The sequence below is a fragment of the Rhea americana genome, unplaced genomic scaffold (genome assembly GCF_003343005.1).
Source record: "Rhea americana isolate MKP2758 unplaced genomic scaffold, rheAme1 scaffold_5, whole genome shotgun sequence".
Classification (NCBI taxonomy): Eukaryota; Metazoa; Chordata; class Aves; order Rheiformes; family Rheidae; genus Rhea; species Rhea americana.
In genome coordinates, this window is record NW_028186645.1 from 2,519,409 (window position 1) to 2,535,672 (window position 16,264).

Sequence of the window (16,264 nt, forward strand, 5' to 3'; positions counted from 1 at the left end):
AGGGCCGGGGCAGGCTGCGCTGCGGGGAGCCCGGGTGGATCCCCCGACGGCGCTAGGGCCGGGGCAGGCTGCGCTGCGGGCAGCCCGGGCGGCTCCCCCGACGGCGCTAGGGCCGGGGCAAGCTGCGCTGCGGGCAGCCCGGACGGCGGCTCCGCCGGGGCTGCTCCGTCTGCCGACTCGTCCCGCAGCCGCCGAGCCTCCTCCCGCGGCTGAGCAGAGCGGTAGTGACTGCTAGAGGTAGTGACAGCGGGGTGGAAGAGCAGGGCAGCGCATCCGAGCCGCGAGGAGCGCTTCCGCCAATGCGGATTTAAATCCCGATTCGCTCCGGCTGGACGGGACCCGGAGAGCCGGCGGCCGCCGTCGGGCGGCGGAGCGCTGCGCTCTGCCGGGGGCTGCGGCAGAGACCCGCCAGGCAGATCTGTGAGTGCGGAGTCCTGCGCTTCCCCAAACCAACGTGTTTCCTCGAAGATTTATACAATTCAACATGCCTAGTGTTGAAAACCCATTGGAAATACTTTTTTTTTTTTTTTTTTTTTTAATGTAGAATTTCATCTCTTCTCAAATAAAAGGTACTTTGAGATTTTCTTTAGTGTTAATTGTTTTCAGACTATTTCCTCATTCAGCTCAAAGAGCACTACTACTCTGCTTGTCAAGTCAGCGCAGAGGAGGTTGCAAATTTTCGGAGTATACTGGTAGTGCAATAAATCAAATGAGGATATGGATGAGTGCTTGATACAAAGCCAGAAGAATGTAATAGAATAATCTTTTTTTGCCTTGTCCCAGTGACAAGGCAAGGGTCTTGGCAAAATAGAGTCTTATCTTGTATTTTTGTGCTGTTCAGGCAGCATTTAACTGTGTATGTGAATATGGTGCACAAGCAGGTTTTTACTTCTGTTTTTTCAGGTTTTGAGGATTTGTGGGGTGGTTTTTTTTAGGCTAGTTATGAGAATAACTAGTAACTAATACAATTAATAGATTAATCTTGGGTTGGTCTAAACTACGAAAACCTTTCTATTACAGTTATGGTGGTAGAATAGGCTAGTCTGGCTTTGTATAATATCCAGCAAAAAAAATATTTCTTTTCCTATATAATAGTGGTACATGACTGTATAAAATGATGTTACTGATCTTTCAGTCAAGGGGACTATGTTTTGGTGTGTGGTGGGTCTGGGTCTGGGTTTCCCCTTGCTAATCTCTTGCTTTTATAGTCCTACCATAGGAGTAGGGACTTTAGCCCCTGATGAAAGTTGTATTGCAAGGTAGTAGGACCTATCAGCTAAGTAGCTGGAGAGGCTCTGTCCCTACTTTCTTTAGGTTAAAAAAGAGCAACTGGATTCAAGGTCCCTCTCCTTTCCCTGAGCTCCCTTTTTCCAGCTGTGGGAGCAGAGGCCGAGGCAGTGGAAATGGAGATAGAGGTATGGGCAATGGGSGTAGAATGATCTGTGGTATGTCTGGCAAGGCAGAGTGGTTCATGAATACCRAAATTATTAGCTGCTGAGAGTATTGTAATACCCCATATAGCATTGGTATAATCACTGTCACTGTATCATTCAAAGCCTGAGGGCCAGCAACCCCCCTGACTGGGTATTTACCAAAGCGCCTAGTCTCTATTGAGCTGCAGTGTGCTGCATAAATCTTGTGTACATTTGAACATATCAAAGTGGATTTAAATGGAAATATTTTTCCTGATGKTTAATTTTTAATTATGGACAAACTGACAACTGTGTAAGGCAGCTCTTTCTATAGATGCAGTATTTCCTTAAACTGTTGTCCTAATACGTTTCTAAAGAGTATCTGGGTATTAATAATGGACTATCACAAATTTGCATAGCCTGGCTGGAGAGTTCATCGCCCAAGGTGTCTGTGACTTCTCCTGTAGGCAATGACAAAGTGCCTGAATGAGAAGTATTCCTCTGCAAGTTAGGGAGATCTTTTTAAGTTCAGGTTGTTGAAAGTATGTTTTTGGCTGTAGCTGTCATGCTGATTCTTAGGTTGTTGCCCTGGCACATCACCCAAGAGTGGTCTCCGGACAGATGATCATCCCCAGAGCTGTGCAATGTGTGTATYGACTGGGTGGGCTGGAAGCCTGTGCTAGGATTTTGTTGCAATAGGTGAGCTTACGAGGGATGTGATTCCCAACTGATGTAGGTATACCAGCAAACAGATCTACATTTTGCACAAGGAAGAGGTAATACTTCCCTGTCTCTTATCTGTTCGTTCTGTAGTACCTTGCTCTTAAACAAAATTTCCCTTGTGCTTGGTACTATCTAGGTGCCAGCTGGCTCTYAGATACAAAGGGGATTTCTTGCCAAGCTTACGCTTTGACCCTGGTCCTGATCATCTTATCTGTGCTTTCCAGTTTTTGAAATAAAATTATTTTGGCTGTATTTTCTCATCTTCTTGTTTATGAAAAGTCTGTTACCRTCTGATGTCAGAAGCAAGATTTGTGTAATTCTGCGGTGAGCGGCACTGGGGAGGTGACCTGGCTGAAAATTCAGCAGAGGGAAGCTTTTCACCTGGATCTACTTAGCCTTATGGTGCAGTTACACAAATGTTACTGTTAGTAACAGGCACAGTGAGTGACTAGGTATAAAGGTAGAGGGGATTTGTGCTTCTAATAAAACTAGAATTTCTACCTCTAGTAGCAATAAGGATCTGTTGGATTAAAGCACTTGTGGGACTTGCACACAGTGGGAAGTGCTGGGTTTTCTCAGTCTTGAGAGAAGAAGAAAAACTCCTTTCTCAGGTWCTGGTAACACCATAAGCACACAATGAATAGTTATATTTGCCGTTTTCYGAATACAAGCAATGAGCAATATGTTGCCGCATAGAGGAATGATGTCTTGTTTGTGATGTGGGTTGGATCTAATGTTATAAAATTACTGTAGGTTGGTCAGAAAATGTCTTGTTTTGTAAGATCCTTAAAGAAGCACTCRTTTGCTTTGGCAAGTTATTTTGGAGGGGAAATTCTGTAAGCAGCTTGTATGTGAAAAGTTTATCTGCTTGGATGGGGGACCAAATCAAAAGGGCAAAATTCATTTTATTTATTTCATCTAGCTGAATTCTGGGTGTAATAGATTTCAGCCAACGCGAGCTCTGCTCACTTATTTAGAGAGTACCAGTTCTTACAGCTGCTCCTTCTGTGGCCTGTTTACAACTCACATTTATGAAAATTCTGATAAATCGTGCCTACTGAAACATGCACGAGACAGATCTCCTTAGCCAAGGCTAGAGCCAGAGCTGTGAATCGCACGTGCTTCCGGTGAGGAAGCCGGGTGCGCTTCCCCTCGACGCTGCGGCGCGAGGGGGCCCTGCCGCCCCGGCGTGCGCGCTCCGCGCCGCGGGCAGTCGGAGCAGCTGCTGCCCGCGCTCCTGCCAGCTCCCTAAGGGGATTGCCTATGGCATAAATTATTTGAGCAGAAAGTCAATGGCTGAGGTGCTTGCCGTTTCCTACCGACAGTGTACTAAAATCAGCGCAACTGAAGGTTTCAGCTTGCTGCGTGTCGCAGGTTTGGTTTCAGAGGGAGCAGGAAGCGAGCAGGCAGCTCTCTTCGTATTCCTACATGTCTTCACTCCTAATTAGCTAGTAAGCAAGCGCAGTCCTACCTGCCGTCACGGTGGCGGGCGATGCCGTGCCGCCTCCGGTGCTGGGCGCAGCGGCCGCCCCGGGAAAGGAGGGTGTCTCGCCGCCGAGTGACCTGGGTCTGTTGGGAGAGCACAGAACAACCTGGGAGCTTGTGCATGGGGAGCGGAGGATTAAGCTCCTTGTCCTCACGTGGCAGGAGTGTAACTCTTCAGTTTAGTCGGTTAAAAGGGTTTCTTACTAGTTTAAAAACTAGAGGGGGGAGGAGACCATGCCAAACCTGAGGGTTTKGTTGTGCGTGCTCTGCTCCGCTTGTGTGTCCTCCTACTGTCCTGGCTTGTGTATGGTTTCGATTAAATACAGTTCAAACGTGCTGCACAATTTAAAGCAGTTATGAGTATATTCGTGAGCTAAGCTGCTAAAAAACAAGGTACCATCATGTCAGAGAACTGACTGGATTTTTCTTTTTCTTTTTTCCCCCCTCCTTTTCTTATTGATTCAAAAGCCAGCGCCAGCACAGGGTGTAGGGTATGAGAGCTGCCATCCTGTGCCTGGTGCCTCTTGTTTGTTTTGGCAGGGATTCACRACTAACAGGACATAGTCCAGGACAGTGCCATCGCAGAGACTTTTTTCTCCTCTTTGATAGGCCTTCTGAAAGTTTTGTACTGAATGCTGTTCCCACTCTGACTATACGCGTCTGCTGCAGTTGTGATTAAAATAAAGGAACATGAAGAAATTTGTTTTGTTACTACAAGCTTCTCAAGGCTTTGGGCACCGCTGCTCATTAAAAACTCTACTGCCTTTATGTTTTTGGAGAGCTCCAGTGCTAAGGATGTGGTGCAGTGTGTCAGATCTCCAGAAAGGAGCAACGGGGGAAAAAATGCATGTAGTCAGAGTAATTTGGCAGTAGACTTTTATAATGAGGCATGCCTCTAGAAAAGTGCCTGGTGTTTACACACGACAACAGAGTGATCCCAGTGGAACATCAATTCAGTAAACTGAGCATTTTCAGAATCACAGGCTGCRTCTGAAATTTTTTCCAACGTTTGGTCTTTCGTGACTGCTGTTCTTTCAACCACGCTGTCAGAACAGTGGGGAATGACTTCATTTCACCCGCGCAGCGGACTTTTCAGCTGCTCTGGGAACATGGCATAGAGATGGTGGAGCTGGGCTGGGTCGGGCAGAACTGAATAGCTCCAGCTACGTACCTTATGGAAGTGCTTGCAGCTACTTTGGCTGTGAGCTGGCCTTGGAGAGAGGAGAGCCAGGCCTCTGCGCTCCGGTGCCTCTGCAGCAGTATCTCCACCCTTYGAATTGCAATACTGTGGCTCTGCCTTGATAAACGGAAGCAGCGCACACGGATAAGCTGTCTTCCTGGCTCAGCTAGCAGCCTTTCCCAGGACACTGGAAGCTGGATAATGTGCTGTGGAGGCATCAGAGTAGCTGGAGCTCTCCTGGTCCCATTGTACCATGATGGACAAATCCTGGTCCTGTGTGGTCATGTACCCTTATGTTTTTTCTTTGTCTTTTTCCCCCTCTGTGTCTGGAATTACCGAGCGTTTGTTTTGTTTTGTTTTGTTTTGTTTTTTTTTTCCTGTTTCTTATCCTGCTCCATGCCATGATGGTGGATAATAAAGATCTCTCTATAAATGCTGTTGTATAACCATCTTCATGTAGCAGCCCTCACCTGCAAGTGATGGACCCTGACCGCACAGAAGCCGGTCATTGTTATAATGGAAAAATACTCAGGAAGGTCAAAATAAAAGTGGTTCAGGAAAGAGCAGTACAATAAAAGTCTCTGCTCAGATGCCTCTTAAYGTGAAACTTTAACAGTCTCGAGAGTGGAGAGTAGATAGCAGTTTGTGTAAAGTATATGTATGTGCTCGTTTATGCTAGCAGTGCATAGGAAACAAAGGTGGTCTTTAATGTGTCCTTGTCGGAGGTTTTTATGGGCCCTAGCTCAGTTCTGCACGGTAGCCCTGGATCCGATTCTCTGTTGCCGCTGAGACRCGCAGGTGGCCGGCAGCGATTGCATGGTTTGCACAGCCCCGCTTGTCACCTGCGGACACTCGTCGCAGCAGCCCGCAGGGTTCGCCCGGTCTTTTGCTGGCAAGTGCTGCATTTTGCTTGCCATGGATATCTTCGCTGAACTTCAAGATGTGTTCACAAGTCAGAAATGAGATACATATTTATGTTACCATATCTGTGTATTTAGCATGATATATATAAACCGCAGTCATCAGGACAGCTGCATCTGAGCTGTCCCACCAAAGCATGTTTGGTCTTGGGTTTTGAAACAGTTCAACATTTTGCATGAACAAAAAGGTCTCTGGCAGCCTCTTCCRTCAGCAGGGTTTGCAGCCTCCAGTGAGCTGAACAACCCACCTGTCAGCTTCCCTGAGGTTTCTTTGTGCAAGGGGAACAGGAAACATTTATCAGTGTTAATGATACACAGACACAGCATTTTGGTTTAACTATTATACCAAAATTTATTGCTGGAGAGGAGYTAATCATGTTGAATTTAATATTAAATCATAACAAGTAACTTAATAACTGTCACTTCTGATAAATGCAACCTACCTGCACTGCTTCCACAACCAGCCATACTTCCAGATATTCCTGCTGCTGCTTAACTGATCAGCAATTACTGCTCCAAAATCTCTTTAATTTGATCTGCAATCCTTGTTAGCCCCAACAAAGACATATATATCCAAAACCATCAGTGTTCTCAAGCTAGTGTAAAGCATCCTGTGCTTAGTTTCCTCTCCCTCTTAAAAGGAAAAAAAAAGTGTGTCTTTTTTTGTCTTTTTTTTCTTTTTTCCTTTCTTTTTCTTTTTCTTCTTTTTTTTTTTTTGGGGGTGAGGAGGGGGGGTGAAATGACTTGGACTTGACCACACTGAGGAACAGGTCTGGTTGCTATGCATCTCTTCAGTGGCTGGTCTGGTAATTGCAGTAACTTACCTCTCCTGACTGCATGACTGCTTTTCAGATGGATGTCCCTAAGCAGGAAACAAACCTGCATACAAGATGTTTCTGCCACAGACTTTCTAACCAGGTCATTGTATCAAGTTATCTGTTAGGGTGGATATCCCATACCTGGGACTTAACTTTGGTGCTTGTCTAGGTGTAAGAGAACAATTTCTAGCATGTTAGCATTTCTAACGTGAAAACTGTAATTTCAGAAGCATCAAAACCAAGGAAATCTATGTTTGCTAGAGATGCTTTTTAAAAAGTTTGACTGACTTTAAAAAATATGTGGGTGTTTACTAGAGCTTTTCTGTCATTTACAAAATCTCTCTCCCACCTGAATGCTCCTAGCAGTGATTTTTTTCCCCAGCTGGCCTTGCGAGAGGAGCAACTGAGAGTATCTCCTTTTTCCTCATCTTTCACAACACTTAATCCTTATTGTTTCTATCTCCTGCCAAGCTTGGCTGAACTGGGCCAGCGAGCTCAAAAGTTGTTGGTGTAGTTGCAGAGCATGACTGCAGCAGCCCACTTCCTTAAACAATGCTGCATCTGTCTCAACTGCTGTAAACTTCTCGGGGCTCATTTCTGTAAAAAACTCCRCATCCTGCCCTCAGCACCAGCCGGTACCACTGCTTGCAAGGTCACGTGCAGTTACGTGTATTGTCTSTAATGTTTACAGTATCTACAGCTGCATGCATGCAAATAATCATAACCTGCTTTTAATGCAGTTGTGTGCACACCATAGTGTGATCGTCAGATGACATTTACTTTTCTATTCAGGCTTATCAAACATCTAGGGGTACACCGTATAACTACAGGCTCCAGACTGAGCAACTTGTCCTCCAGCCTTATCTGTGTAAATTATATTAATTGAGGCATATAGAGTATGAGTAAAAGGAGATCTGTAGGTAGGTAGAGGCCATAGAAATGTGGGAAAACTCATGTGAGAGTAAAAAGTGGAAGTGAGAATTGTGTGTTTGTAAAGAAGAGACCTGAAGCAAGGAAATACACCCAGAAGATAAGCTGTGCTTCTGTGTATTTCCTTTTCCTTAAAAGAACAAGTGAATAGCCAACAAAAACAAGTTGGTCCTGTACTGACATGAGTGGTAGGTCAGGTCGGGTAAGCCTARCCCTTATTTCTCTGATGTAGTATCTGCACGGTTTTTGTGAAAATGCATTGAAGCTGCAGCATGATTATCTGTGTGATTTTTGTGCCTGTTCCTGTTGAGTGCCTCAGGAACAGGCTAATGAATGGGAACATAGAAAAACTTGTGTATTTTCTAAYTGCCTGCTAATACCATTGGTGTTCTGTGCAAAGACCGATGTGTGATGTAGGCACTGATGAATACTCAAATACATACATACATACATGCATACATACATACATACATATATATATATATATATTTTAATGCTGGAGTTGTCATGTAACCACACAGAAACACTTGGGGTGCCTGCTGTTCAGCCCTCTTCCCCWGCTAGTATGTCTGAAATGAAAGTGTGAAGAGGGTTACAAAGAAAGCAGTATCTATACGCAGTGTTGCTATATCCCTTCTGTAGAAAATAACATTTAGACTGGGGGGAAAAAAAAGAGCAAAAACCTGACAGAGGGCACTTCTTACAGTTTGAGTGGTCGTTGGCTAATGACTAATACTGATCTTCATGAAGGTATGCAATGCCATCTGGCAGCCAGTAGGATCAGCCTATAGGTATCTCAACAGGACACGACACGGGAGTGGAGTTGGGGCCTGTTCATCAGTAAAACCTTCCCTGTGSTAACCCCGGAACTGCCATTTATAAAACTAGGGCCTCAGACTCAGAGTGGTAAAACTAGAGTACACCAGCGACGGTTGTGTATGCCTAAATGAAAGTTAATTATTTTTTCTGTGTTTTTTTCTCTTTAGCCAAATATCCAGAGATCAAGGCTCTGATGGGACCAGATATACATTTAAAGTGGATTGTATCTGGAATGGTTTTTGTGCAGTTTCTAGCATGCTACTTGGTGAAAGACTTATCCTGGAAATGGATTTTCTTCTGGGCTTATGCTTTTGGGGGATGCATCAACCATTCACTGACCTTAGCCATCCATGATATTTCACACAACGTTGCCTTTGGGAACAAGCAGGCCAAGCTGAACCGATGGTTTGCAGTGTTTGCCAACTTGCCTGTTGGAATTCCTTACTCTGCCTCCTTCAAGAAATATCACATCGACCATCATCGATATCTTGGTGGGGACACCCTGGACGTCGACATTCCCACAGACTTTGAAGGCTGGTTCTTCTGTACGCCACTTCGGAAGCTGCTTTGGCTCTTCCTCCAACCTGTGTTCTACAGTCTGAGACCACTGTATGTGAACCCCAAAGCAATAACCCAGATGGAAATTTTTAATGCTATTGTACAGTTTTCTGTAGACCTCATAATCTACTACCTTTGGGGGCTCAAACCTATTATTTACTTAATAGCAGGTACAATTCTTTGCATGGGTTTACATCCCATTTCTGGGCACTTTATAGCAGAACACTACATGTTCTTAAAAGGATATGAAACATATTCTTATTATGGACCTCTGAACTGGCTCACCTTTAATGTAGGCTACCACATGGAGCACCATGACTTCCCCAGCATTCCTGGATGCAAGCTGCCAATGGTGAGTACAGCATCCATTCACCYAAAAGTGAATTGGGTATTTATAAAAACTTTTCAACTATTTCAGAGAAATCGTTCTAAATCATAGCAATGGATCCATTCTTAAAAAAAGAAAAAAGGKTTTTGGATTTGATTCTTTCTTTTTAACCAGAAGATTGAGAGAAATGGCTGCCAAACTGCTATAGTATTTTGTTTATTTGAAGGAAATGAGAATTTAGTTGTCTTGGGGAGCTTGAGTAATATCTCTTTCATAAGATTGTTGTTGGAGGCAACAATGGTCTAAATTTTTCCATTTCTTTCCCCTACCCCCAAATTGGGTTAGCTGAAATTTTAAAGGCCCATCTGAACTAAGACAGGAGACAATCATTACTTGAAATCTGTCCGATGATCAATGTGTTAGCTATACACATAGCACCAAGCAATAGTTCTTCTGTTTTTTGAGATGACTTGATTACTGGGGCATGTTCCAACCTGACACAAATAACACCCCCGGAAAATAACATCACTGTGTACGACCTGTTTTAGTTCTGCTGCTCTGTCCACAGAAGCTGAAGGTGTCTGGTCTGCCATTGAGAATACTCTATGGCTTTCCTCCTTTGGAAATCAAGCCACTTTATATTTACTTTTTATAGGTTGTGGGAATCAAATTTGCAAAGTCCAGCTGTCCGGGGATGGTTTTATAGCTGCTCTTTTGGGTTCTAATACAGGAAGGAGTTCTTTAACAGCGATTCTCACAGTGTTAGAGGTAGTGACTTCGAAGTATTACTCCTACACACCAGTTGTCTGGCACACTAGACAGGAAACATCTTCTGTCTCTGGTCTGATGCAAAGTTGGGAGCTACTACTGCAACATCCTCATGAAGTCCTCCTAGAGCTGAGGAGGCTGAAGTTCAGGAACTGTGGTCTCCCAACTGCTGTGTAACACAGAATACCTCCTTTATGGCAATATATCCAGGCAAACTAGGTTTGGGAATCTTGCTTTAATGAGTTTATGTTCTTCATCACAGAAACATTGTTTGAGAGGAGATTTAATGCAAGAAGAGATCTTGTGGTGTAGAAGAGCACAAGGAACATCTATATAGCCTTCAATTCTGTTTTAACATACCCTGGTTTACTGCTGGAGATCTGTCCTGGAGAACATGGCTATTGCTGGTGGGAGACAAAGCACTCCATAAAGCAACCAACGTTTACGTGTGAAGGTCTCCTGTCAGGCGCTCCCAGCGTTCATAGAGCTGATCACTCATCTAGGAAGCGTATGGACAGAGCTTTAGTTTCAGATGTTCAAACTTGTTAGAGATGCTTAGATACTTAGATTACTAAAATGTAAATGCAAGAAGAGGAGGAGGTTAGCACTGTATCTTACACAAAGGAAATGAATGACTTGTTGAACTTGCTGGGACTGTTGCTCCAGGCCAGAATGAGACCTGAAAAGCTCTTCCCTGCCCACATTACGAATAGTTTAGCCTAATTCCTTGAGGCAGTGCGGCAGCTGAAAGTGTCTGCCCTCTTGTGTGATGAGGATGAAGTTGTTCGTTGAATTTCAAGGACTTGCCTTCATGTGTTTCAAGCTGTGGGGCAGGTGAGACCTGCCCTACTGGAGGAGGAGATGTGAGATACAAGGCTCATCAATTATTGTTATGGGACAGAACTATATGGAAAACTCCAAGTCTTTGACAAATGATCAGTTACAAGTGACAATCTATTATGAAGAGGAAATCCCTTGGCAAAACAGCTACTGTAGAAAGTCCTTACTCCATTAAAACAGCAGGCTGTTCTTCTCCACAAATCAAGAAGAAAAATTCTCTAACTCTTTGGTGGAAGGAAGTATGGGGACAGATTTTCTCTGTACAGTTCTGATATATGAACTTCATAACAGGTAGATGTAGAAACAACCCCTTGCCCTCCTCCCAGCAAATCCTTCACTTTAAAGGAATTAAAGTTTAGATTTTCAGATCTTAAAGCTACAGCACTCAGATTTCTAATAGTTAATTTGTCTAACAYGGATGACCTCTCAGGTACAGCTGCTTTTTTGTCTAAATATTAGTGAGCATAAAATGGAAACAAGGTCCTTACTCAGTTATGCATAGCTGGGGCCATGGGAGAAATAGACTTGGAAAATAACTGGATCTTGAGCTTGGAAAGTAATGGATCTTCCGCTTGCTTATCAGAAAGGTACATTCAGCTTTGTCCTCTGTTATAGATGGCTCATTCAGTATGTACCAAGTAATATGTTTGCCACTGAAAAGACCTGTACCCTAGGAATGTGACAGATCGGAAGCAAGACTAATTAGGTTGTGCTTTTAGATATTAAAGATGAGCGAAATGAGTGTGCGGTCACAACTTGTCCCACGAGTATAACGAGAGATTACACAAGAGAGCATGAAATTCAGCATTGGAGTGAAGAGCCTGCTCTAAAAATGTATCAGTAGACTGGAATCTACTAGCAGCACATTAGATTCGTCTTTGCATGAAGCTTTATAACCATAAAATATTATGTTCTTTATTGAATGAGTAAAAAGATCCATTCTTTGTTATCTGAAGGGTGGGATGTACTTATGGTGAAAGGGGAAGGGAGAATGAAGAGGAATGTGCTACTCTTCCTGCGAACCACAATAAAAACTGGACTGTTACCAGAGGCAAACTGGTTATTCATTAAGCTTGTGGGAAAATGAAAAAGCAAGGTATGAAGCCAGATTTATTAGCCAGACAAGACTGGAAAACATGGTAGATGTACCCTTTTTGAATTGCAGATTTCATTAACCCTATGATGTCCAGGAAGGCCAGCTTGGGTGTTTTTCCACCCCATCCCACCCCAAATCAAGAAGAATTTAGGGAATTTCCATAGTACGCTTTCTAGCATTTTAAATTTTATCCTTCAGCTTCCTGTCATAAAGATCTCTAGTTCCTGTATAACCCCAGGACAAATTTGCTATAAAAACTGTGAGCAAATGCTTAGATTGTGTATAACTTCTGTGCCTTTCTGATAATATACTGGGGGGGGGGCTCCTAGTAGGATGAGAGTCCTGTTGCTATGCCATAGAAGCACAAAATAAGCAGCAAGGTTTCAGTCTAAAAGTTGTGATTTGTTACTTGTCACCTTGACCTACCTGCAGCAAAGCCTAAAAATACCAGGCTTTATACTTGCATTATCTCTCTGTGACATTTTCTAATCAAAATCCAGCAATGAGTTAAGACCCACAATTTTTGTGTATATGGATAGTCCAGATTCCCAGTGGGAAGAACTGKGAAGGAAGGGAGGAGTTGAAGCAGATGGACTATATCCAATGCAACATGGAGACCTTGAGGGGGAAGTCAGGAGTAGGATCCAGGAGTGCTTTGTCATAGTATTGCTTTCCTTGAGATGATGGTAACACTGGCTGCAAAAACTGCTACCTGCAAACTCACCCACAGGTTTTGTACAGTGCCCAGAATACAAGATGAAGGCTGGCTTATCCAGCCTAAAGCATTCTTAATAAAGGTAGTTTAATACTGTATTTTAAGAGGGAATCTACATTAAAAATAATGACTCCCTGCTCCCTCAACTCTCTGATATCTTTGAGGTAATTTTGTTTGTACAGAGAGGTGCTGAAACAAATAACAATAAAGTAGTTTTTGCCAGGAAACTTTTGTATTCATCCATTGTCAAGGAGAAAGCACTTTTATCTTTTTTAATTTTTTTCCTCCTGTGTGATAACACAATGGAAATAAACAAAAACTTAACAAACTTACTAGTGAATTTCATAAGAAAACCTTTCAGATGTCACCCTTCTTTTAACTGCATCCATTAAATTTTTCCTCTTCCCCATTCCTTTGCCAAAAATATGTCATTGTGGTTTATTTTTTTCCCCTCCCTTGTTTCTGCACAGCTTGTGCAGTTTCCTTGCTCAGAGCGCCAGGAAGCTGTGTCAGGTGCAAATGCCACTTGAATTCCTGTATAACATGCTGCTGGGCACAAAGTAAAACAAGGACAGGAGCAAACAGCTGCTTTAGGTGCGATTTACTGTATAGCAGCTGACACAGGTTATCTAGTCTTTACAAGACCCTGGTCATAATCTTTGCTTTCCGTACCAACAGTCTCGTTCAGAAAGAGCTGCTGCTCTGCTCTGCAGCGAGCTGCTAAAACAACACACCTGGCCAGCAAGTCCTCAGCCACTTAATGCTGGCAAGCAGCATGCTGATCTTGGCCAGGCCCCCTGCTTCCAAAATGCAGTGTGGGTGATCTTCAAAATTCAGTACCGAGTATATCGCTTATCTTAATTATTAAATAATAAATGCCTCCTTTGGGGATGTATTTGGGACGTCTCCTTTAAATCTGTTATGCCACTGCAGAATGACTGTATGACGTATATTTACGTGCAAGTTTCTGAACTCGCATGTCGTGCGCACCTCAGCTCTTCAGCACCATACCCAGACTAGTCTGCCGCCCAGGTTTGCTCAAGGTGCCAAAACTGCTGTGTCTGGCATAGACAGATTGCAAACACCGGCCTCTCTGCTAATTTTTATCCTGCTTCCTCCCTGGGGTCGCTTTGAATTAACCTCATGCGCCAGAAGGCGCAGTCACTACCTGAGACCTTGTTCCCAGGTACAGGAGTAAAAGCTCTTGAGCCCCGTGTACGTTACACAAGCTCTGTCGCAGGAAGTATCTTCTAGAGGTTGCATTAGCGGTGCGGCTAGCAGCAGGTAGTATTGGCTTACAGTTTAACTTCAGCTGCGATTCTTGCCTTTTCGCAAGCAGGCCAAATGCTGTGTTAAGGTTTCCCCGTCAAACCTCGGGATCTGCCTCGTCCCCTCCGCCCAGGTGGCCATTTGTATGCAACTCTTTTGACCTTCACTGCAAACCTCTGCTGTGCTCGGTGGAGCTGGCTCTAAAATTCTGCAGGGTTTTTAAAGCGATAAGCCGTGCTGTCCCGCAAGACAAACGGCTCTCGGATGGAGCGTCCTGGGGAGAACGTTGTTTGTCTAGGAGGTGGAGCGCTCATAAAACAACGCCTGAGGAGATTTTGTGCAAATGTACCGCAGTTAACAGACTCTGTTGCTGCTGCTGTCATCAAGCATGCTCAAAAAGCGGAGTATCAAGCTGGAGGTAGGAACAGGGATGACTGGTAACTCAGGAATCCTAATAGTCTCCTTAACCTGCCAGGTTTGAAACCTCTGTGACTTCTGGGTTCAATCTTTGCTTCTACTGAAAACACTGCTGCCACCACCRCTAATACACAATGCTTCTGTGATGGCAGCAGTTTTAAAACCTGGGGTTTTTAACAGGGATAAAATTTTATTAGACTCATGATCTAATAATGAATCTTAGGCAGTTTTAACACTGGACTGAGAAGAGCAGCCCTCCCACCTCCCATCTCCTCTGTCTGGTGGAGGAACCTGCCTCTCAGCTGTGCATCCTGGTAGCAGAAAGGAGGAAAAACCCCACCTGTTTTCAAGGCTGGTTTTGGTATTTTCCTAGTTGGCACAAACCCTCACACCTGAAGCCCTCAGCAGCTAGTACTGCAAGTGGAAAACAGTGATTTAAATAGTGTGTGTGGGAGTCTTGGCAATTTATAAAATAGGTCACTTATCTCATTGTGGAGATTCCTCCACTTCCTAAATGAGAGAAAAGTTTGATTCTAACTAATTCAAATGCAGAAATCCATCATCTTGCAAATACTGTGAAGCAAAACTCACTGCAGAACTCTGCTTAGAAGTATCCAAATATACTTAAGTATATCTTGGTTTGGCTGAACTTCAGAAGCTCACATGCACTAACAGGTAACTTTACCTTATGGTGGTGCTGTCTGATCTGAAYGGGACTGCTGAACACACCTGACATTGTACAGCTAACTACCCTGTTCTGTCTCTCTCTTGCTCTTCCAGGTGAAGAAGATTGCAGCAGAATATTATGATAACCTCCCATACCACCAGTCCTGGATTCGAGTTCTTTGGTCATTTGTTTTTGATGACACTATTGGTCCTTATTCAAGGGTTAAAAGACTATGCAAACTGGCAAAAGAAAGCTTATAGAATAGTTCCAGCTGCTGCACTGCATTTTGTTCGTTTGTTTGAATGAGTTGAGTTTTCTGCGTGGTAGAAGGATGTGTGTGTRTATGCTGAAATAGCATCTCTACAGGCCCAATGTCTCCCTCGAAGAAATGTCACCACGATGCAATTGCAAGCACTATTTTAGTATATTGATACTTTTAAATAAAGGYTATTTGTTTATGTAACACTGAGAAACTAGATTAGAGAGAGCTATGCTTATGCAAATCTCTGGTCTAGATTTAAGATTAACTTCCTTGTCCAGGGCTAAGCGTGTCTAATGCTGAGTTTTGCCCTGGTCTGCAAAGGAGAGTGCTCTGTGTGTGTGTGTATTTTTGGGCTTGTTTCTCTTCAGACCAGCTTAGATATACCTACTTTGCATGCATAGGACCGTGCAAGCAGGGAGGCCTGGCATGCAGTAGTAAGTTATACCTTCTGTGAGAACTCAAGGGTACTTTTAGCTCAAAATCTTGTCTAATCCACTATCTTGCTTCTGACAATGGCTGGTAGTTAAGATTCAATATACGAAATAGAATATGTCATTTTAGTCATTATTTTAGAACATATTCTTTGATTCCAGGACTTTTTCTAAACCTTTCATGAATTCAGTTCTATTCTTGGGATCCAATAGTCACTGTAACTTATTGGCACAGCTGAACTGTGATGTGGAGAAAAACTYTTGTCTGCAGCATGCTGCCTGATCAGTTAATTGGAGGTACCATAACTTGGGTTGTGAGGAATTGTGAGTAGTTCTTTCCTAGTCRTATTTTCAGCAGTATTCATACCTTCATGTTCCTCACAGTTTTCACCATCAGAAGCCCTTTTCAGGATGGAAAGAGTCTAATTTTAATTGCTGCCTGCAAAAAAAAAGTGTTAATATTTCTGATCATCTTTCTTGCTTTTCTCTGTATTTTTATTTGTTTCTCTCTATTCTTCTCTGTATGCTTTCTTTTCTCTCTATACTCTTATTCTCCCTCTCTTTCTGAATAGGAGTCATGTGCCACTGCAGACATAGGTATATTATGGATGTTTGTTCCTAATTGC

The 16,264-nt window shown here is 43.5% G+C and overlaps 1 protein-coding gene across 1 annotated transcript in view; it reads left to right on the forward strand.

Moving 5' to 3' along the window:
* The window catches only part of DEGS2 (delta 4-desaturase, sphingolipid 2), a 15,672-nt gene extending 366 nt beyond the window's left edge, over positions 1–15,306 (forward strand). Inside the window, exons 2-3 of the mRNA XM_085317644.1 lie at positions 8,455–9,197; positions 15,059–15,306. Coding sequence (XP_085173770.1) covers positions 8,455–9,197; positions 15,059–15,205 — 890 coding nt within the window. The 3' untranslated portion in view covers positions 15,206–15,306. The remainder of the gene's footprint in view (positions 1–8,454; positions 9,198–15,058) is intronic.
* Positions 15,307–16,264: the final 958 nt, after the last annotated feature.